Source organism: Eurosta solidaginis, chromosome 1, assembly GCF_040869045.1.
Source record: "Eurosta solidaginis isolate ZX-2024a chromosome 1, ASM4086904v1, whole genome shotgun sequence".
Classification (NCBI taxonomy): domain Eukaryota; kingdom Metazoa; phylum Arthropoda; class Insecta; order Diptera; family Tephritidae; genus Eurosta; species Eurosta solidaginis.
This window is the reverse complement of record NC_090319.1, coordinates 376,023,100-376,046,499: the sequence shown is the minus strand read 5'-3', so window position 1 is coordinate 376,046,499 and position 23,400 is coordinate 376,023,100. Positions and strand designations below refer to the sequence as shown.

The 23,400-nt window shown below is 40.6% G+C and overlaps 2 protein-coding genes across 2 annotated transcripts in view; both read right to left on the bottom strand.

The window, feature by feature from the left end:
- The window catches only part of LOC137238294 (E3 ubiquitin-protein ligase MARCHF5), a 36,379-nt gene extending 22,185 nt beyond the window's left edge, over nucleotides 1-14,194 (bottom strand). Inside the window, exons 1-3 of the mRNA XM_067763120.1 lie at nucleotides 13,887-14,194; nucleotides 13,020-13,756; nucleotides 12,738-12,934 (exon numbers count right to left, since the gene is read on the bottom strand). Coding sequence (XP_067619221.1) covers nucleotides 12,738-12,934; nucleotides 13,020-13,712 — 890 coding nt within the window. The 5' untranslated portion in view covers nucleotides 13,713-13,756; nucleotides 13,887-14,194. The remainder of the gene's footprint in view (nucleotides 1-12,737; nucleotides 12,935-13,019; nucleotides 13,757-13,886) is intronic.
- Nucleotides 14,195-14,254: 60 nt separating this feature from the next.
- Nucleotides 14,255-23,400, bottom strand: part of Cont (Contactin) — a 121,567-nt gene continuing 112,421 nt past the window's right edge. Inside the window, exon 11 of the transcript XR_010949149.1 lies at nucleotides 14,255-14,352. The gene's annotated coding sequence lies outside the window, so the exon portion shown is untranslated. The remainder of the gene's footprint in view (nucleotides 14,353-23,400) is intronic.

Below are 23,400 nucleotides of genomic sequence, written 5' to 3'. Positions count from 1 at the left end.
GGCACACGTATCGGTAAACTAATTAAATAAGTTCATCTAAAGTGAAAAAAGTCAAAACCCCTTTTGGTGCTAACAGTATAAAGTTGTGAAAAAATAGCAACAAAAATACAGTAATTTTTCGAATATCCAGAAAACATACAAAACCCAAAACAAAGACTATAACCGTACGGCGTTATTCTCTTGGAAATGATTTCGCTTCGTTCACTCTCAATAAGTACACAAAAGCAAGTACACACACACACAGCGTGTCTATAGTATGAATAAGTGCATGTGTAGTGGTGTGACTTTTATGTTAAATTTTTTATATTAAAATGATTTTTCAAATTTTTTTATTTATTGATAGCACTTCACCTCAAAATTTGCTATCAATACATATATAATTTGTATACCTAAGAATTATAGTTTAGCAGAAAACGGTTCCACATTTTTTCATCTTGTCTATTTATATATAAGGTAATAGGAACATTCGATGGGTAATATAATAAATAAGTAAGCTCAAAATAGGGAAATTTTATATTGCTCTGGCAGGAAGGGTATGATTTAATCAATCTACTTCTCGTAAACAAAAGGTAGGAAAAGGAAAGGTAAGGAAAGAAAAGGAAAAGAAAGGAAACGAAACGAAAGGAAACGAAACGAAAGGAAAGGAAAGGAAAGGAAGGAAAATCAATGGAAGGGAAATGAAAATAAAAGAAATATAATTTGTCGTTTTAATATAATAATAGGAACATTCGATGAGTAATATAATGAATAAGTAAGCTGAAAATAGGGAAATTTTATATTGCTCTGGCAGGAAGGGTATGATTTAATCAATCTGCTTCTCGTAACAAAAGGTAGGAAAAGGAAAGGTAAGGAAAGAAAAGGAAAAGAAAGGAAACGAAACGAAAGGAAACGAAACGAAAGGAAAGGAAAGGAAAGGAAGGAAAATCAATGGAAGGGAAATGAAAATAAAAGAAATATAATTTGTCGTTTTAATATAATAATAGGAACATTCGATGAGTAATATAATGAATAAGTAAGCTCAAAATAGGGAAATTTTATATTGCTCTGGCAGGAAGGGTATGATTTAATCAATCTGCTTCTCGTAACAAAAGGTAGGAAAAGGAAAGGAATGGAAAGGAAATGAAAGGAAAGGAAAGGAAAAGAAAGGAAGGAAAGGAAAGGAAGGAATATGAATGGAAGAGAAATGAAAGTAAAAGAAAGGAAATAAAAAGAAAATTAAAAGAAAGGAAAGGAAACGAAAATAAAGAAAAGGTAAGGAAAGGAAAGGAAAGGAAAGTAAAGGAAGGGAAAGGAAACGTAAGGAAAGGAAATGAAAGGAAAGGAAAGCAAAGAAAAGAAACCAAAGGAAAGGAAAATAAAAGAATAGAATGGAAAAGAAAGGAAAGCAAAGGAAAGAAAAGAAATAGACTTGATGCATGATCAGCTATGTATTTTTGTTTAATTTTTATTGTGTACAAAGCAACTCCTCGGCCATGCTCACGATTCAGCATAGTACACAAAAAGCAAGTACACACACAGCGTGTCTATAGTATGAATAAGTGCATGTGTAGTAGTGTGACTTTTATGTTAAATTTTTTATATTAAAATGATTTTTCATATTTTTTTTATTTATGGATAACAGTGCAAGCTCAAAATTTCCTATCAATACATATATAATTTGTATACCTTAGGATTATAGTTTAGCAGAAAACGTTTCCACATATTTTCATCTTGTCTATTTATATATAAGATTTAAAAAAATAGCTCGTTTTCAAATTACCGTAAAGCAACGCTTTTGATAAATTTTTGAATTCGGCCAACGTTTTGAAAATTTGAAATCATAATTGAATTTAATCACCGATATTTTTTCGGAGGATGTAGAACTGACTACGAATTATAAATGGTTAATGTCCGATTTTTCAGAGCGATTTTAAACTCCAGTTAAAGTTTACTAGTTTTTTTTGTTCGATAACACAAAATTTTGCTGCAAATCTCAGCTTAAGCGGCCGAAGTGGCACGGTTAAACTCTAGACGACTTTTACTGAAGTTAAAACTCGCACTAAAGGGCCAGTTAAACTTCCTTAACCCTAACGCTATAGTCGTAACTATATTTTTACTTATCCATATCAAATTGGTATCAGTTATTGGTGCCTTAACCTATAAATCGTGAAAATTTCATGAAAATGAAGAAAACGCAAAAAATTACAAACATATACCACAAAAATAAGTCTCTTAGTCAAAACGTATCCAAAACAAATAAAATTTATAAAAAGTTAATAAATTCTCCAACTCAAATATTTTTAGGTTTGGATATGGCGAAAAACCAAAAACCAATTGATTGGCTATGGTATGGGTATGGCGTTAGCGTTATGGTATGGCACCATTAATCGATTACATTGATTTCCATAAGGTTGGTTCGATCAGCTGCTTTATCTGGTTATGGATAAGTCATCATTAATTGGCCCTTTATTCACCAAACTCCATACGTTTTCAAAACATTTTGAAATTTAGATTGCTGAGTGACATTTTCAAATCAATTGAGTTTTTTCGTTGTACTGTAAAATTTTGTTGAATGAAGTTAGCAGCTTTTATTGCGTCGTCGATGACATTCTTTTTTTTTTTTTTGAAGTTATACTTCTTTAGGCTCGATATGAAAAATTGATGACAGTGAAATTTTAGAAAATCTGACATAGGTTGCTTAGATTCACAAGGTGAACCTTTTCCAAATAATCTTATTTACGGTGCGATTCGCTTGAAAATCGGTAGAGGGGTACCTCTTTGACAAAGATAGTATTTGAGAAAAACTTTTTATTGCAGGATTGTCATAAATCGTGTTTGTTGTGGGAACCCCAGAGAGTGTTCCTATGAAGTTTCTTTCGGGGAAGTCGACCAGGGACTAATCTATTCGATCAAATTTTATTCACAGTTCGATTTGCTTAGGTGTACAGGTAGATCTTTTTTCCAGTCCTTTTATTACATCATTGTAATTGGTTATTTGCACGCAATTATATTTTTTTTTTTTAAATGGCAAAGAAGTATAACTTCCCACGCGCGTACATATGTACGTACACTCGCCCATTTTTTTCTAAATAAATGGCGGAAATAGGCTGCGACACAACTGGTTGTTAGAGCATATGGTTTTATTTCCGCCTTGTGTTAAATTCATACATTGACCCTTAATGTTTGACAGGCGCTAATGAAGCTGTTCGCATAGCAGCAAAGTAACATTTTTAACAGTTAATGCACGTATGTAGGGTAAGAGCGTTAATAATGGGGCATACGCTAGTAGCTGAACAATTTATTAATTTTATGATAAAGCTCATTCCAATAAAAGAAGAAGAAAGTAGGTTTTAACAGTAAAACTCCAGCCTGAGTCGTTGAAACAAAATTAAATTAAAACGGCGAATACATCTTGCCAAGAAGTACTTTATCGTAACTCGCTGAGTCGGATTGCTGTTGCCATACAGCCCTTAGAAGAATAAATCCGACGCTGGCAACAATAGCCAAGCAACAGCACCGCAGGAAAGTGGACCAGGAAATTAGTCCCTGAACTGTGCCCACGGTTTATACGACCACACGGAGAGGTCAACTACTACTTGACCCGATTTCTAATGGGATACGGCTACTTCCGTCAATTTCTCCACAGGAAGGACCTTACCCGAACTACCTGTACTGTGGGAAATTAGACGATGTATTCCACACATTTTTCCACACCACGGGTGGTGTCACAACATGACCTGCAGAAGCTGGGATACGGTGAATTGTGCGGCCCGAGGGAGGTTAGGTTTTTGCTATTCAAGGAAGAAGGGAGTCCTACACTCGGAGAGTCTCGCATTGAGACCTTAATATCCCGGTGCACAAAGCATATCCTCCTTCCACGAAATTCCACAAAAAAAAACGTATTTACGGTGGCCTTACTTGATCACTATAATCCCTTATATTCGATGTTCATGTCAAGACCGAGATCTGTAAAGTAGTAGCTGCTTAGTTTCATGCTCAGGATGATACAATACCACCTTTTTTGATTTCCCAATTCTGTGGTACAATAGAGTCATTATGGTGTGGTGTAAAAATCACGTTAGCCTAAACGTAAGTGAAAGAGTTCGAATAACTGTGTAGGGAGCTGATCCCCACGATATCAAAGACCACGGTATTTAATACGTGTATGGTGAAGTCGAAAGACGAGTGTGTAGTTGTTACAGATAGGAAGACATTTCCCGTGTATCGGCCTATAGAGATAACAAAAAAACCTTAAATTTTTCCGGAGATAGTCATAAAATGATTCGTTAAGGTTTCTGAAATTATCCAGACTTAAACTAGAAAACAATCCCCAAGGGCCACAAAACTGGAGGGGGTATGGGCATGCAAGTTATCAATGATAAGCTTAACGCGAGCTCTTAAACTATCCCGGCAGCAGCACATCCCGCCTGCAGACCAGGCCAAAAGTATACCGGTAATAACTGGATAAGTCACCATTAATTGGCCCTTAAAAAACCGAGCATAAGTAATAAGATATGCATTTTCTGTAATAATAGCTGTAAATGAATAAGGAAATGTGCTTGTTGGTACACCTAATTTGCGAATTGAACTCATCATCATATCCGCTTAGTCAGAAATATTTTTTAAATTCAACCACTGCATTCATTCACTCATTAAGCTTTAAATATCATAACCCAACGGTTATTTATTATCCCTTCTTACTTATCCTTGCTTTTCTATTTTTTCTTTTCTTTCATTTCCTCCCCTCTTGAAACTAAGAGTATACTTCAGAACCGCATGTCAATGCAGCATGAGAAAGAGAAATTTTCGCTAGTTGGTCCAGGGATCGTGAAAATCAAAGAAATCGTCCGAACTTGGAAATTTTGATTTCGAATTTCAAGAAACTTTCCGATAACCCAGTGACCTAAAACTATGAACAAAGCTTCGAGTAACTTCCCGTAGAGCTAGATTTTTGAAACAAATAACTTAATTCAGAACCCAATGAAAATCCAACATAAAGGGAAAAGTTTTCTCCAGGCGGAATATTATCCGAACTAGGAAATTTGGCTTTCGAGTTTTAAGCAACTTCCCGGCAACCCAGAAATCTGAACCTTTGAAAGAAGCTTTGAGCTCTTTCAATTTATAATATTTAGGATAAGAGTTTTCTATATTGGACAGGTATAGAGTGAAACCTTACACATAGTTCAGGTCACCTTGACAATGCAACAAAAGGCTAGATAAAAGAAGATACAACATTTTTAAGTACTTCCTTGATATAAATGGCCCAAAAGAAACGAAAGCTGTCTATTTGTACAAAGACATAATCTTGTCGCACTTTGATATTCAAATTGTAACATAACCACTGTAAAAATTTGTATGAGGGACAAAAATATAATATAAAAACAAGTAAGGAAGGCTAAGTTCGGGTGTAACCGAACATTACATACTCAGCTGAGAACTTTGGAGACAAAATAAGGGAAAATAACCATTTAGGAAAATGAACCTAGGGTAACCCTGGAGTACGATATGGGAATCAAATGAAAGGCGTTACTGAGTATTTTAAAAGGGAGTAGCCCTAACTTGTACATGTGTAGGCGTTTTCGAGATATCGACCAAAATGTGGACCAGGGTGACCCAGAACATCATCTATCGGGTACCGCTAATTTATTTATATATGTAATACAACAAACAGTATTCCTGCCATGATTCCGCGGGCTTTTGATTTCGCCCTGCAGAACTTTTTCATTTTCTTCTACTTAATATGGTAGGTGTCACACCCATTTTACAAAGTTTTTTTCTAAAGTTATATTTTGCGTCTATACTATGGAGTTCTTGTTTGGTGGAAAGCCACACAAAAAAACAACATACCTCAAAAAATTAGAGGGGGTATGCAGACTATCGATGCTTTGCATTACGGGAGCCCTGAAAACAACCCCGACGGCTGCACTGTATGCCATTCTGCACATTCCACCTGTAGACCTGGTAGCAAAGAACAAAGCATTAACGACCGCAACCAGGCTCGGTGCTTCGGGGCAGCTTGAGCGCCGACCATATGGCCATAGTAGTATAGCGTCCTCAGTCACAAGACGAACAGACTACATGATTCCCTACCTGCACTTTGAGGGAGATCTTAAGGCCACAATAGAGGTGGACGGTTGGCGCAAGGGTGCGCAAATGGCGGACGAGGCGATACATGTGTACACCGATGGTTCCAAAATAGTGGAAGGAGTAGGGTCTGCGGTATACTGCGCTGATCCGGAATTAAGCAGATCCTACAGGCTGCCGGATTACTGTAGCGTTTTCCAAGCGGAAATATTAGCCGTAACCAAAGCAGTAGAAACCCTGGAAGAGAATAGCTTAAGCTGCAACCGTGTTAACTTTTATATTGACAGTCAAGCAGCAATTAAGGCAATAATCTCGCATAGCACAGCATCTAAATGCGTGTTAGAGTGTAAGCAGTCTCTGGAGAGAATCGGGACAGGGAGAAGCATACATTTATATTGGGTCCCAGGGCATATGGGAATAGATGGGAATGAAAAAGCGGACGAATTAGCTAAAAAGGGCGCATCCCTTGAAGCTTGCTCCGTAGACGTCCCAATTAGATTGGGCGAGATTAAGCGAAGGCGAGAGGTGCACATGATCGACCAAGCAGAAAAGGCGTGGGTTCAAGCGCGGGGCTGTAAAGTGTCGAAGATTATGTGTAGGTCTTACAACCTTAGACTAACACAGTTGCTTCTATCATTAAAAAGAGAGGACTGTAGACTCATGACGGGTATTCTGACTGGACACTGCCTTCTGGCGTCACATGCCTTTAAATAAGGCTTGGTCAGTGATAGCAGGTGTAGGAAGTGCGGGTTGGAGGAGGAAACGATCGAGCACGTTCTGTGCTCGTGCCCTGCACTTGCCAGGCTAAGACTCCAGCTATTAGGAGTGATACAGCTGTCAGATCTAGAAGCAGCAAGTGGCTTAAGTCCTAGGAAGCTTCTAGTATTTGCCAAGAGGACGGAGTTATTTTATAACATAGGTCCTGGTTTTTGATAGGGTTTTTCAGTTTGGTCGTTAAAACAAACTTCTGGTAACACTACGGACTCAATCAGTCTATGTGAGGTCCTCATGGACCGGCCAGTTCAACCTACCTACCTATATTTTGCGTCAATAAACCAATCCAATTACCATGTTTCATCCTTTTTTCTCGTATTTGATATAGAATTATGGCATTTCTTTCATTTCTCGAAATTTTCGATATCGAAAATTGGGCGTGGTCATAGTCGGATTTCGCCCATTTTTAATACCAAGATATAGTGAGTTCAGATAAGTACGTGAACTAAGTTTAGTAAAGATATATCGATTTGTGTTCAAGTTATCGTATTAACGGCCGAGCGGAAGAACAGACGGTCAACTGTGTATAAAAACTGAGCGTGGCTTCAACCGATTTCGACCATTTTCACAGAAAACAGTTATCGTCATAGAAGCTATGCCTTTACCAAATTTCACAAGGATTGGTAAATTTTTGTTCGACTTATGGCATTAAAAGTATTCTAGATAAATTAAATGAAAAAGGGCGGAGCCACGCCCATATTGAAATTTTCTTTTATTTTTGTATTTTTTTGCACCATATCATCACTGAAGTTGAATGTTGACATAATTTACTTATATAAAATAAAATAAATGTAAGGCGCGATAACCTCCGAAGAGATCTAAGGCCGAGCTTCTCTTCCAATTTGCGTCGTGCTCCTCTTGCTTTTCCCTACAAATTGGCCTTATTTCTAAAATTTTTATATTGCTTTGCCCGGGGTGTGAACCCAGGGCATACGGCGTGGTAGGCGGAGCACGCTACCATCACACCACGGTGGCCGCCAATAATTTACTTATATACTGTAAAAATATTAAATTTTTTGAATTTTTTTTTAAGTGGGAGTGTTGTCATCCGATTTTGCTAATTTTTATTTGGCACTCATATAGTAATAGGAGTAACATTCCTGCCAAATTTCATCATGATATCTTCAACGACTGCCAAATTACAGCTTGCACAACTGTAAAATTACCTTCTTTTAAAAGTGGTACGCCCATTGTCCAAAATTTTACTAATTTTCTATTATGCGTCATAAGGTCAAACCATCTACCAAGTTACATCGCTTTATCCGTCTTTGGTAATGAATTATCGCACTTTTTCGGTTTTTCGAAATTTTCGATATCGAAAAAGTGGGCGTGGTTGTAGTCTGATTTCGTTCATTTTAAATAGCGATCTGAGATGAGTGCCCAGGAACCTACATACCAAATTACCCCAAAATTTACTCAAGTTATCGTGTTAACGGACAGACGGACGGGCGGACGGCTAAATGAATTTCTTTTTTCGCCCAGATCATTTTGATATATAGAAGTCTATATCTATCTCGATTAGTTTATGCCGTTACGGATTACCGTTATGCGAACAAAATTGATATACTCTGAGAGTGTCCTTATCGCTACAACAACAACAACATTCGATGATACCACCTTATCATCCTCCATACAGCTACAGCAGGATGGGGTTTTCAGTATATTGAGATGTACCCCATGGAAGAAGAGAGTGATGGTCGCGACATTATAAAATTGATAAGTTCTACTTACTATTCCAAAAACAAAATAAAAAAAAAAAAAAAAAAAAAAAAAAAAAAAAAAAAAACAAAATACAATTTTTCAAATTTAGAAAAATTAAAAAATAACAATAATTATCATTAGAAAAAAATTATTGTTCTGGCCTTGAGCTCGAATCGAACCTTGAATCATTTATCAATAGGCCGATAAAAACAAAAACAATTGTTAATAAACCATGAGCACTTGGGAATGTCAAACAAAGTAATTGACAATAAACAAAAATCCAGCATTATCAGTGATTTGCACCAGATGGCGCAACACTGAATAAATATAGTTGGTAAAAAGGAATAGAAGTAGCAAATTTGCCAGTCAAACAAGCCACCGCTGTATAGCTAAATGGTTAGCGCAGCATGCCTAAAGCGTACTGATGATGAAGGCTTAGCACCCTTCGAAATGGATCTATCTGCGCAGCTATGGCAGGTTGTCTGAAAAATTTTCTACTTACTACTCCAAAAACAAAATACAATTTTTCAAATTTAGAAAAATTAAAAAATAATAATTATCATTAGAAAAAAATTATTGTTCTGGCCTTGAGCTCGAATCGAACCTTGTATCATTGATAAGTTGTGGGAAACTCATTTCCGCATGGTACTATTACAATTAAGCAGAAAGGACAATTTTTCCACTAAACTCACTAAAACCGTCTTACCATATTTAAATTTGAAATGTTTCCTATTGACTATGCGTTAAAAAAAATACTTGACCATTTCTGAGTTATTTCAAAATGTTACGGTCGTAACATCTCAGTGTTACGGTCGCGACACGATTAGTTTTTTTATCGCCACAACATCTTGTTGCATACAACCGAAATGTATCTTTGATAGTCTGAACAGCTCCTTTCGTGTGATACCCATATTGAAGGGTTTCTGGCCCCGAATTGGGTTCAATACCTTCCCCCAGGTAGAGAATATGGAGCAGTCCCTCTGCAAGGATCTCCTGGGAAGATGACAGTTTGTGGGATGGACGCTACAAATTAAATGGGGTAACACTGAAATGACAGCCGCAGGTCTGGGAAAATCCCAAGTCACTCTGGAACATGGAACCGGTTGCCTTGGGAAGCGTTGCAAAAATTTGAGAAAATTCTTTTGCTCATTTTTTAAGCTTTTCTCTTTTCTTATTACTGTCGGGACACCATTTATTTAAAATATTAGATATTTACTGTAAGCGGTACATTCTTCCAAAGGTCTTGAGATTCGTTTCGAATTAGGGAAAAAGTATGTAAAATTCATTGCAGCTTAGTTTGAAGTTTTCAAAATTGCAACTGCAAAAAAAATCGTTGCTTCTACGATTACAATTTTAAAGATATTTTAAACGTTCTTGTTTTGAACCAAGGCTCAACTATATGGTTGGCTCACCTCTACAGCAACAACATACTTTTGTTCAGATAGTCAAAATATGTGCGTTGATGTTGGGCGAATGGAATGGAATGAAAACACAAAACTTTGCAGTTTTTGTGTGTGTAATAAAATATTGTCAATGTGTTGGTTGCATTTTGAGTTTGCCATCTCCTTTTGACAATCCCTACTGCAGTGAAATGAAAAAAATAAAGTCAGCTGATGAGATGAGCCAACCATATAGTAGAGCCATGTTTTGAACTTTGAACCGAACTTACAACTTCGTCACAATATCCAAAAGCAGAAAAGTGTTAAATAATAATGGAGTAGCCTAACGTGAACGTATGTAAACGTTTTTTGGATCGTGAAAGATGCAATTTATTTATTAGCTCAGAGGATGATTTGGTGGAAACTCGCTTAGACTTAATTTATTTTATTAAATTAACCTCCGAAGAGATCTAAGGCCGAGCTTCTCTTCCAATTTGCGTCTTGCTCCTCTTGATTTTCCCTACAAATTGGCTGGACAGGACCTACATGTTTTATGCCGACTCCGAACGGCATCTGCAAGGCAGATGAGTTTTCACTGAGCGCTTTTCATGGCAGAAATACACTCGGAGCGCTTGCCAAACACTGCCGAGGGGCGACCCCGCTTAGAAAATTTATCTTCTAAAATAAATCCTTATTTCTAAAATTTTGATGTTGCTTTGCCCGTGGTGCGAACCCAGGGCATACGGTGTGGTAGGCGGAGCACGCTACCATCACACCACGGTGGCCGCCATTTATTTTATTATCTCGTCTTTTAACTTGATTTTTGGCTATATTTATTTTTTTATTTACCATAGTGGTATACCTATTTATTTAAATTTATTTTATTTGTTGTTATTTTATTTCATTTTTTTTTATGTTTTCACTTCATTTTATATAAGTGGTACACAACATTGCTGCAACCAATAAAACGAATAAGTACTCCAACTTAGGAGGCTTAGATTATACGCGCGGCAGGTATGCTTGTCGTAAGAGCAGACTTAAATATCAAATTGATTCAAGGGGTTGTGAAGCGCAACGCTTTCAAGGGGTTCCGAGCGCACTATTGTTGTTGTTGTTGTAGCAATGCTCGCCCCACCTAATAGCCGCGACCGATCACAAATTGTCATCAATATCCTCTAACGGGAGTCCAAGGAAACTTGCCGTTTCAACAGGGGTGGACCATAAGGAAAGGGGTGTTAGAGGCGTTGGTTCCACATTACAATTAAAGAGATGGTTGGTGTCATGTGGGGACACATTGCAAGCGCGGCATACATTTTGTATGTCGGGGTTCATTCTGGATAGGTAAGAGTTTAACCTGTTACAGTATCCAGAACGAAGTTGAGCAAGAGTGACACGCGTTTCCCTGGGGAGTATGCGTTCCTCTTCCGCGAGTTCTGGATATTTTTCTTCAAGTACTGGATTCACCGGGCAATTCCCGACATAAAGGTCCGACGCCTGTCTATGGAGTTCACCAAGGACCTGCTTGTGTTTTTTCGCTTCATACGGCTGGGTTCTCAGGTGCCGTATTTCCTCAAAATGCTTACGGAGATGACTCCTTAGGCCCCTAGGCGGTGCTGGTTCGTCAATCAAATGTCTGTTGTGATGCCCAGGTTTCTGGGTATTCAACAGAAACTGTTTGGTCAGCATCTCATTTCTCTCCCTGATGGGGAGTATTCTCGCCTCATTATGCAGATGGTGTTCTGGGGACATAAGAAGACAGCCCGTGGCGATTCTGAGAGCAGTATTTTGGCAGGCCTGTAGTTTTTTCCAGTGGGTAGTTTTTAGGCTTGGCGACCATATGGGTGACGCGTAGCACGTAATCGGCTGGCTAATTGCTTTGTATGTGGTCATGAGCGTTTCTTTATCTTTTCCCCAGGTACTGCCAGCAAGGGATTTGAGGATTTTATTACGGCTCTGAATTCTCGGAACAATTGCGGTTGCGTGCGCACCAAAATGTAGATCCTGATCAAACGTCACACCCAAGATCTTGGGGTGTAGGACAGTCGGTAGCGTAGTGCCATCGACGTGGATGTTCAATATGGTCGACATTTGGGGCATCCATGTTGTAAATAAGGTCGCGGAAGATTTAGTCGGTGACAATGCCAGGTTTCGCGAGGCGAAAAAACTGGAGCGCACTATATAGCTTCTCCAACCCAATTGACAACTTCAACTACCCGTGGAGAATCCTGTTTCTTTAACAGCCGGGGCTCTGACGACCCCAAGCCCCTCATGGATCTAGGGGGTGGAAGGGCGGAATGGCCAAGAAGGGCTAGTACCTTCATCATGCTTGTTACCGGAACGTACCGGATCTGCATCCGGCAAAGGACCATCAACTTCGATATGACCCACCAAGGCCTTCCGGGAGTCTCCTTATCGCTACAACAACAACTCCAACTTGAATAGAAAATTAGAAGTGTATTTATAGTTGCTGACTTCCCCGCTATTCTTCCAACAAACATCTATGTACACACTCTTCGTACATTTGATCGCTAAATCAAATCTGAATTCTTTTGCATGAGGCCTGATAGTTTCCTCAACGCAATCACACATCAAACACACGTAGCGTCGATAGTGTGGGTAACAGCTGCCTAATAGATTGAATATGTGTTGGGTATTTTTGGTGTTAAGTGACTTATTATTATTTTTTTAATTGCCTGCTCTGCTTCTTGAGAATACCTTTCTATATATATATTGTTTATACTTTAGAATTATAGTTTGTCCATAAAAGGAGCGTGAAAATTTCAGCTTGCTTATTTATGTATATAATAGATCAATACTTACGTATAGGGAATAATGAAATTCATAAGTGGTAGTTTTCTCGCGACATTGCGCCTATTGCGAATCAAACGTATGACAGCATCCTCCCAACGAATCATGCGGCCAAGCACTAAACCTACTGGTATTGCTGGCAATCCAATTAATAATATAAGCGGATCACCATTTTCCATTAGAGCTAAGCCCTTTTTATGACCAACAATCTGAAACATATATTAATTAAATTTATTATTTTAAATTAATACAGGCACACAAACGTAGGTATGTTTATAAGGGCATTGCGGATACCTGTAGAAAAGTGACAGCACCATAAGTAACCGCAGTCCAATACAATGATCCAACAAATATACCGGCAGCCAAGAAGGGACTTAAACGTTTAATTAAATTATCAAAAGCCTCCAATAAATTGGCAACTTTACCCATATGTGGGAATACAATAATGTATTCCGTTTGGCACTGTTGACAGCTCACGGTACGCATTGCATTTCCTTTCTGCTTTTCATCGACCCAACGATATAAACAACTTTGATGTACCCATTTTGTAGTACCTCGACATTTGCATGGTTGCACCCAAGGCGCTAAACGATTATCTTCATCTGTAGCAAAACAAATCCAACAACTACGTTCTTCAATTCCATTGGCAGCTGCATCACCCGTTATAGCATCAATACCCACATCGACTGATAGTGCTGCTTTTGCTGCAACCGATGTGCTTGGTTTGTGGTTCTCATCATTCATTGCCGTTAGATTTTCATATGGTGGTTCTTGTGCGGCATATGTTGTTAGTGGTGTAAGTGATGTCGTCGATGAATTTCGCACCAATTCTGCAGGAACAGTTGAAACAGCTGTTGCTTCTGGTTCCGGTGCAAATGATTGTGTCACATATTTTTCAATTATATTCGGGCTGTTTTCACGCTCATCATGGGAAGCTGTGTCAATTGTTACGTCGTTATTACTCTGTATCAGGTCACTCCTTTCCATTTTGAACCAACTCGCAAAATGGGCGCGGACAATATGTGATGTGGCTAAACAATAGATTCTCTTTTAATTTGTTGCATTTAATTTATTAACACATTTTAATAGTGCACCCTACACTCTGGTGCAATGTAATTAGTGTAATATCTATTATACAAAAATGATTGTTGAATTTTGTACCTTTTTTTGGTTTTTGCTTTGATCAGCAGCTTCACCTTGTCGGCCGCTTCGTTTGTTTGTCGTCCCCTTGTTGGAGCAACGGACCAGTGATTCCCACACCCAGCCACCTATGTATATATTCAATTGCAAATGCAAGCGTCAGCTTTTTCAATGCAATGCAAAGTTATTGTATAAATTCTTAATTTATTTAGCACCGATGAAATGAGCAAAAAAGCTATTTTCCACCAACTTCCCACAAATATTACTTAAAAATTTGGACGAAATTTGAACAATTTTCAAGTGTTTCCACAAAAGGTGTGTTCGTATAACAGTCTCAGGCCATCCGATAATTGGTCACGCGTAGTGATAAATCCATACGATTACTGAGTAGTATCGATAGTTTTCACTAAAATTCTAGAGTGTTTTTAACTCGATATTGGCCGAGTTTTTTTTTACATGTATATACCTCTACATTCTTGATTCCTTTCTGCAAATTAAAGTAAATATTTACTGTTTATTTTTTATAATATTTACACAAAAATATTTACATTTTACAGAAAAAACCTCAAGTTTGGCTTACAAGGGGCAAATTAAAAAAAATTCCTTAGCGTTTTTTTTGTACTCATTCACACATATCTGCGACGTGTTTGTTACTGTGGCGAGTACCAATTGAGTCCCACTAGCGCTATTACTCTACAAGAATACTGACTATCATATGACTATCATCTGATTGTCAGCAATGTCAACCTTACGATCAGCGCCTCATACAAACTTTCTATCACAAACTTAAGGGGACTTGCGCAAATGTGATGTAAAAAACTGTGTACGTGTGAGTTTTTGTCTCCTCCTTATACACCAACATGGCCTACTGATTAAGTATATAGCCGTACTGCTCACTCTCATTCCTTTTCCTGGATCAGTGCCGACACACTAACTATCAAAAAGTGTCATAAATGATAGTTTTGTGTAGATATCACGTTTGACTGTTATGCTATCACAAATGACCATTGTTATATTCCGCCAAAAATGAAACAATGCTTTTTGCTTTTTATTTACTTTATTTCATTACGTTTTTAATTTTGTGCATGATAAAAGCATACGTATTTCTTATTTGTTTAAAATAAAAAGTTCAGAATGTTCAATTTAAATTCAGAAAATAACAAAACAACAGAAGAGCGCTTTCCTCATGCGGAAACACATTTAAAAATGAATCACCACTAACCACTATTATTTTTCGCGGGTCAATTTGAGTGCGCCCCACACATTCCGACAGCTTTTGGTATTTTTTAATATTGTTTTCGATTTTTTTTCTTTTAGCATGGAGCTTTGAAATGCTCTCTTTTTCATTTTTTAAACTTATTTTTTATATGGTTTTCGTCGGTTGAAAATGGCGGAATTTAAAAAATAACAAAACAACCGTGATAATCATTTGATTTTCATATGACAGTCAGTAGTGACAACATGATTAAATCGGATAAACTGTTCTCGCAAACATAAAATTCCGTTGAGAATTATGTATCTGTCTCACATGCATAATGGTATCTGCTGTATGTTCTTTTGTTCTGTACCAGGTGTCCGAAGCTTTCCCAGTTTGAGTCCTTTTTCATGATTATAGGCTGTCGTTAGGTACATGCGGACATGCGTGTGCGAACAAAGGAACATACATAAATTTGAGTATCAAGGTACGCGCACATTACGCTGCGCGCCACGTAGCGGGAGCGGCGCCTCACAGAGCGACATATTTTCGCAACTCACATTAAGCGGCAATCGAGCGACACATTGCGGCAAAAGTTTGTGTTTATTTTTGTTTGCAAAATGGACGACACAGTTTTTGAAGCTGTAATTATTTCATTTTTGTGCGAAGAAGAGGAAAGGAAAAGGTCGTGGCTATGGGTCCAAGACATCTCATCCTCAAGATACGAGGAAGGAGAGTTCCACACTCGTTTGCCCAGATTGAAAAAAGATGGTGCAAAATTCTTTGCATGTATTCTTATGAGGCAATTCACACCTAGTGGCAGCAGCACTGCGCGACACTTCCCAACGCGGCTTTTTTGCCTAGTTGATTAAATTTGCCGCGCTGTGCCGGGTCGCGCAGTGCTGCTGACGCTAGGTGTGAATTGCCTCATAAGAATACATGCAAAGAATATTTTGTAGTGCAGTGCAGTGCTGCGTAGTGCAGCGTAATGTGGCCTTACCTTAAATGTTTACGTCATCGCAGGATCAGCATTGTGTTACGGTCTGCTGCTACGGTCTACGGCTACGACCCACTTGGGAGCGTGTTCACGGGAACACACCTAGCGATGTGGAAAGGGTTGCGATGAAAAATATCGAAAAAGAAGGGAACAGACAGACCGGCCATCACTAGAAGACGGGAGAAAAAGAAAAAAAAAGAAGAAAAAACCACCACGAGTTTCCGAGGAAGAAAAACTTCCTTTTTCCTTTTTGCTGGCGGTCTGAAGCGGTAGAGCACACAACCCTCGTGACCAAAAAGTGGTCAAGTGAAAAATTACAGGATACTTAAGTGCATCCACATATAGTTGGTGGAACTGACGAGCGCGTTCTCAAATACAGATAGTTCACCATCAAAATTTGGGCGGTTTATAGCAATCGTAAAACACTCCTCTACATATGTTCATCGTATTTTCGGAATTCCTCAAAGCCGTGCTTATATACATAGCCAAATTTTGAAAGGCTAAGGAGCTACATACGGGAAGTTTACATTTTAACGTTTTAACCCGAAAATTGTCTCCGAAATGAGTGAATTCAATTAAAAACGAAGTAAGCTAGCCGGTGGCCACGTTGAAACCGTTTTAACCTACTCTCGGGACGTGCTAAATTCCCGAACATCGTGAATACTAATAAATAGTAATTGGAAGGCATCGGCGTTGCCTTCTCCGCGTATGCGAGGAGCGCGGGAATGTTGGAATATTCCCAACGATTGCCACGTAATATACACGGTTCCTCAACTTAGCAATAGTGGTGTTGGCTTAGCGGTGTCATTTCCATCCACACCAACTGCAATAGCACCAACCATATCCAGTGACCCCGGCACCGTCATATGCCAAGACGCCAGACGTACCACTCCTAGAGTGACATATCAACAAACACAGCGCCATTCACCACAGCAACATATTAATGATACACAACAATTGCAACAATTACAATTGCAACAACAAACGCAAAACCATCATCTAAACGAGCTGAGCAAATATTGGGTGGTGTCCAATGGTCAAGCATTGCCCTATAACATTCTACCTAATGGCACGATAATCACACCTCATCAACGCCAGCCAGCAACATCTGAGCAACATACGCACACTCAGCAGCAGCAGGTTCAGCAGCAGCAACAGCAACAACAACAGTACCAACACCAACTACAACAACAACGTTTGAAACTGGGTGAGTCCGTTCCAACTCGGTGAAATTGTATTATGTATCTATGTGAAGTGATAAAATTCGTCACTTACAGATTATCGTTCCAAATTTTTGTAATTCATTCCAAGCACGCTTAATGAACCTAAAGACCCCTTTCTGTAACTCGATTCGAACGTACGGTATATGCATTCGGACACTTTGGTGCTCTTAACTCTGTTGACCCGTCGGATAAGTGCAATGTAAAACCCGTTCTGCAATCTTGCGAATAAGAACCATTGTTCTGTAAAGCTTGTGAAAGGTCAATACAGTCAAGAAATAGAAAACCAAAATTATGAAAGTGTGAGTTCTGCAGATAATATTATTCCAGTCGAGTTACAGAATAGTGTCACTAGTATATATATAATACCTTACATATTTGAATGTGTCACTCGGAACCATAAATTTTTTTATACTTACCTGCGAAAGCCATGTAAATGGGTAATGCATTACACATTAGCGACATAGGCCTTTCTGCGAGAGTTATAACCTAGATGCAACAGGGGTTGGGGAGCGATGTCCTTTTGAACCCGGAACAATAAACTCGTTTCAGACGTTTTTTTTTTTTTTTTTTTGTATTTTCAAATAACGTCGCGAATGAACCCTTGCACAAAAAAAAAAGGAAGAAGAGGAAGAATTCCCCAAATTAAATGAAATACATAAAAATGAATTTAATGTAATTGCACTAGTAATTAAAAACCAAAAGATATTTAGTACATTCAAAATATTTTCTACACTATATACGAAACCACTAGGCTGTAAGACATATAAGGAGTTGAATCCGAATAATTGTATGCGATGTAAATGTAATTCGGAATAAACGTAAACTCTAGCATCACATGTGAAACTTAGAAATTCTCGATAGAATCCTAAAAATTTAATGCATAAGTTATTAATTAGTATGAACTGTCAATAAATCTAAATTGTAAATGGGAATGCTGAGGTCTCCTTTCTTTTAGAGGGCACCTAAGGTATACAGGTAAGGGGCCACCGAAAAATAGGTGCGTCGGTGGCCATGGATTTTGAGGGTGGGCAATGCACCGGGCGTCGCAACACCACCCGCGGCGCCCCCTATGTATATTCGGCCCTTTTCTTTTTATTTTTAAATTTTTCAGCTTTTTTGTTATTGGTTGGTTTTTCAGCGGTTTTTTTTTAATTTGATTTTCAGCGTTAGTAACCGGCCATGTCCGGTTCGGTAGTACTTTTTTGCGTCAGTGTTTTTTTTGAATTTGAATTTAAATTTTTGGAATGTTAACGGTCTGTCCGTGACATCCGGTTCAGCCGGATGTTGTTTTATTTTGTATTGATAAGCGTTTTGAGTCGGTCTCTGCGCTTCTGCCAGGTTTTTTGAATTTGACAGCTGCTCGTTTTGATAGGCATGATAGGAACATTTTTCTGTTTATGGCGCAGGAACAGTAAGGTTGGCAAGGACCCGCCCCAGCCGACAATGACTAGCCACTGTGCACCACTACATCATGCCGACCGCCTTCCTTACTGATTCCCCTAGTAAATGCACAACCATAACAGATGGCGCCCAACGTGGTTCTTGAGGCGCTGGTCGCGGGGGTCAGTCGGGTCAACTTGTGAAGTTGACCATCCCACCAGTCCGAGTGAGCAGCCACAGGAGCTGCCACCTACGTTGCGGTGGGATGGTTGGACGGAGCAGGTTGTCCGGGCTGGTCTTCGGGGGCAGTAGCTGAGAGATCCACGAGACTTAACGTCGTGTCCTCCGGATTTTTGTATTCACCCGATGAGGCAGTGCTGCACGCACTTAAGTTTTTTGTAGATTTTGGGGTTTTTATTTTCCCGGGATGTTTTGTCCGTTAGTCGGCCCTGGTAACAATATGTCCGCTAATTGGGTTTTTTTTTGTAACGTTAAATTTTTTTCTTTTATTTGCCGAATTTTGTGTCGTCAGTGTGAGTGCGTGTATGTATGTGGAAAAAGAACCCCGGCTCATCCCACGCCCCAGGTGGTAGTTTAGAATACCACCTGGACTGTGGAGGGTTGAGCTGGGATTCAGAGTGGCACTCCTTCCTGTCCCGCCAGACTGGGGGAGCGGTTCCGAAACCGCTCCACCCATTGCGGCGGAGGCAGGAGGGGTGTCCAGTAAAAATGAACGGGAGGCCTCAACACCCCCAACCAGTCCCAGGGGCAAGCCCCTGGAGACTGCCCCTGCGTTGCGGCTGGGCGTGTTGAGACCAACCCGTGTGTGCCTGGAGTGACCCTAGTGGCCTCAGACCAGTCTCGTAGGGGGACCTTAAGACCCCCTCGCACTGCGGTTGGGAGCACTAGGGCCAAGTATGAATGTGTTTGTAGTAAATTTTTTTTTTTCTCGACCTGTAGCCCAGGTGCCTTCTGGGAATGGGATGTCAGCGTTCCCATTACAATTGCTACCAAGTTTTCTCAACTCCTCGCGTAATTTTTATATGCACATTTTTTTTTCTCAAGGCATCGCCTAAAATATAAGGTAAAAGGGGGAATTCTGATTTTTTTTGTTGACCCCTAACTGCGCTACGCGGCAAAAGTTTTTTCTAACTACTACGTAACGAGCTACATTTTTTTTATATAATTATTTTTGATTATGTCACGCGAGCAATCGTTCGGCCAACCGGGGCGAAATACTCCGTTCGGGAGTGCGGGAGGGTTCCGGGGAAACCAAAACCGGGGCGGTGCTAATAGGGGGGCTTTTTCGAAAGCAAGGCGTCCTTTGGTGGTGCATACCCCAGTAGGAGGATCCTACGGAAATCCCGCGGGGACTCATATAGGCTCGGGCCCGAACGACGACCGCGACAAACTGGACATACCTGTAAGCACCAGCAATTTAAATGCATCGCTGCTAAACACACACAACATCTCGGGGATAATGACCAATGTGTCGAACTATGCACCAGATGGAGCGGGTGCCTTACCACCAAATCAAGAGGTTGGAAATTTTGGGAACGCTACCAGCGATCAGGCGAACCTCCTAGGAATGCAGGACGAAGCCACTCGTGGAGGCTCGTGGGTGGACGTGCTACACCAACTGTTCCAGGCTTCGCAGGAGGAAATGCGGAGAGAGATGGGCTCAATTAGAGCCAACATGGCCCAGCTCAACGCCGCTCTCGAATCCACGCAGCAAGCACACCAGCAACACAGGAACGCAAGCAGGATGGACCGTAACCCATTGCCATCGGTAGTACCGCCAATGTACCCGACTCCAAGCAGCATAACAGTAAAACCGCAGGAGTGGAAAATCGCATTCGACGGCACTGGGAGTGTAAGCGATTTCCTCTTCAAATTAAACACCTTGTGTGAGCGCACACAATGCCCTGACGAACAAATAATGGCCAGTTTCCACTTATTCCTTTCGGGACGAGCCGAAGAATGGTACTGGCTGTTCACAAAACAAAACCCAAATGCGACATATGCCTTTTTGTGCTACTCCTTAAAAAGAGAGTTTGGCACCTTGAAAACGGACCACGAGATCATGATGGAGATCTCCATGCGCAAGCAAAAGGCAAGTGAGTGTTATGACGTGTTTCACGCGGACATAATCTCCTTGAACGCGCGCTTAAGGGAGCCGATGTCAGAGCTTCTACTGATTGACATAATAAAAAGGAACGTCAACAGTAGCCTTAAGCTAATGCTTTTTAATGCGGACGTAAGGAACCTCCATGATCTGCGCGATGTAGCACGCCGAGGTGAACAAGTGCTGAAAGAGAGCAAGCTGCTGGGAGCCAATTACTCAGGACGGCATGTAAGCGAGGCACGCGTGACAACCCCGGACATGAAGATGGAAGGCGAGGACGGCGAGATAGATCCCCAGATAGAGGCGCTGGAATATAGACGCAGCAGAAGACCGGACTACTCAGGAATCCAGTGCTGGAATTGCCAGGGAATGGGGCACTCCTATATATATTGCGAGGAACCCATAAAAAGTCCTTTTTGTTTTAAATGTGGGTATAAGGGTGTATTCACTCCTAAATGCCCTAGGGACCATCGCAGGCAGGGAAACCAGTACCCGAGCGAGAAGATGGGGGAACCTCGTTCGGCTTCATAGCTCCCACATCAGCCAGTGCTCGAGGCGTCGTCCCGTGCGCTGAACCAGAGGGCGAATCTCTGCATGGAGGTGGTGAGCTTCCGAGGTGCAGTAGTACCCTGGCAGAAGAACCCTCGACTGTAATAATAACCTTCCCCGATAGTACTGACGATTCGAATAGTTCTGAATCCGAGAGTCGAACGTCCTCTTTCACGATGGGCGAGCAAATCAAAATCCTGCGACGCCAGCATAGGGATGTCGCGTGCCAAACGCAACTTTTCCCAACCCTAAAAGAAAGGGAGGATAGGTATGAACAAATGAGACATACCATTTTTGACCAATATCCGGTATCGGACAATATTTTGAAGTGTAGGAAGAGATACCACCGGAGAGTACAGGAGCGTAGACTGCTGCAAGCCACCACGTTAACGCTTACAGAGGACGAAAGGCCTTTAGTAAAGGCTAGAATTAAAAATAGTTTTCTTGTAGGGTTGTTAGACTCGGGAGCCAATGTCTCCATCTTAGGGAAAAATGGAGTAGAATTCCTAGAGGATAACGGCTTCGAATATCAGCCCTTACATGCGTTCGTATATACCGCGGGCGGCAACAAGCAAAAAATTTTAGGCTCAGTATCCCTACCGGTCACTTTTAAAAATATCACAAAGATTATTCGTTTTTACCTTGTTCCCTCGTTGCTCCAAGAAGCATACTTCGGGGTCGATTTTTGGAGAGCATTTGCGTTAGCTCCCGAAATATTCCCGAGCGTAGAGTGCTTAGAGACTAGGCTTGAAAAGGAAGAGGAACTTAACCTCCATGAATTGTCACCAGAACAGAAATCAGAATTGCGAAAAGTCATCGAGACGTTTCCTTCGTACGAGAAGTTAGGCCTAGGGCAAACTAAATTAGTGGAGCATCACATCGACACCGGTGATGCTGTGCCTATAAAAAGCAAGCATTTTCCTCTTTCGCCGCCGAGGCAAGCCGAAGCTTTTAGAGAACTAGACAGGTTACTACAGTTAGGAGTTATAGAAGAATCCAACTCCCCGTGGTGTAGTCCTGTAGTACTGGTCCGGAAACCAGGCAAAGTCAGGCTGTGCATAGATTCGAGAAAGGTCAACGCGGTGACTAAGAAGGATTCGTACCCCCTGCCTCATATCAACGGCTTATTGAGCAGACTGAAAGATACGCATTTTATTAGTGGCATTGATCTGAAAGACGCGTTCTTCCAGATCAAATTGACAGAGTCCTCGAAGGAAAAAACAGCATTCGCAGTTCCGGGGAGGCCTCTGTACCACTTCAAGGTGATGCCATTTGGTCTGTGCAATGGACCGCAGACTATGAGTAGGCTGATGGACAAGGCGATCCCTTCGCGTCTGCGAGAGAACGTCTTTGTCTACCTGGACGATCTGATGGTATGTAGCACTAATTTTGAGGATCATCTAAAATTGCTAGCGGAAGTGGCGAACTGTTTGAGAGATGCAGGTCTGACAATAAATGTGGAAAAAAGTAAATTTTGTCAGAAGGAAATACGCTACTTAGGGTATTTGATAGGCAGCGGGTGCCTGAAAGTGGATCCGGGAAAAGTAGAAGCAATACAAAACTTCCCGATCCCTAAATCCCCTCGGCAAGTGCGTAGGTTTGTGGGCATGGCGAATTGGTACCGAGCATTTATTACCAATTTTGCGGACTTGGCAGGTCCCTTAACCGACTGTCTCCGCAAGTCAGCAGGCCCGTTTAAACTCACTCCTGAAGCTATAGAGGCGTTCGAAAAACTAAAAGTAGCCTTGAGTTCGGCGCCTGTCTTGGCCCAACCAGACTTTTCCAAAGAATTCGTAATACAATGCGACGCTTCCAAAATAGGTGTTGGCGGAGTGTTGTTCCAGGTCGATGATGACGGCGCTGAGCATCCAATCGCGTTCGTGTCGAAAAAGCTGAATAATGCTCAACGCAATTACACAGTAACCGAGCTGGAATGTCTTGCAGCCATAATTAGCGTGAAGCGTTTCCGACCCTATGTCGAAGGATTACCTTTTCGGATTATTACGGACCACTCCAGTCTCAAGTGGTTGATGACACAAAAGGACTTGAGCGGGAGGTTGGCGAGA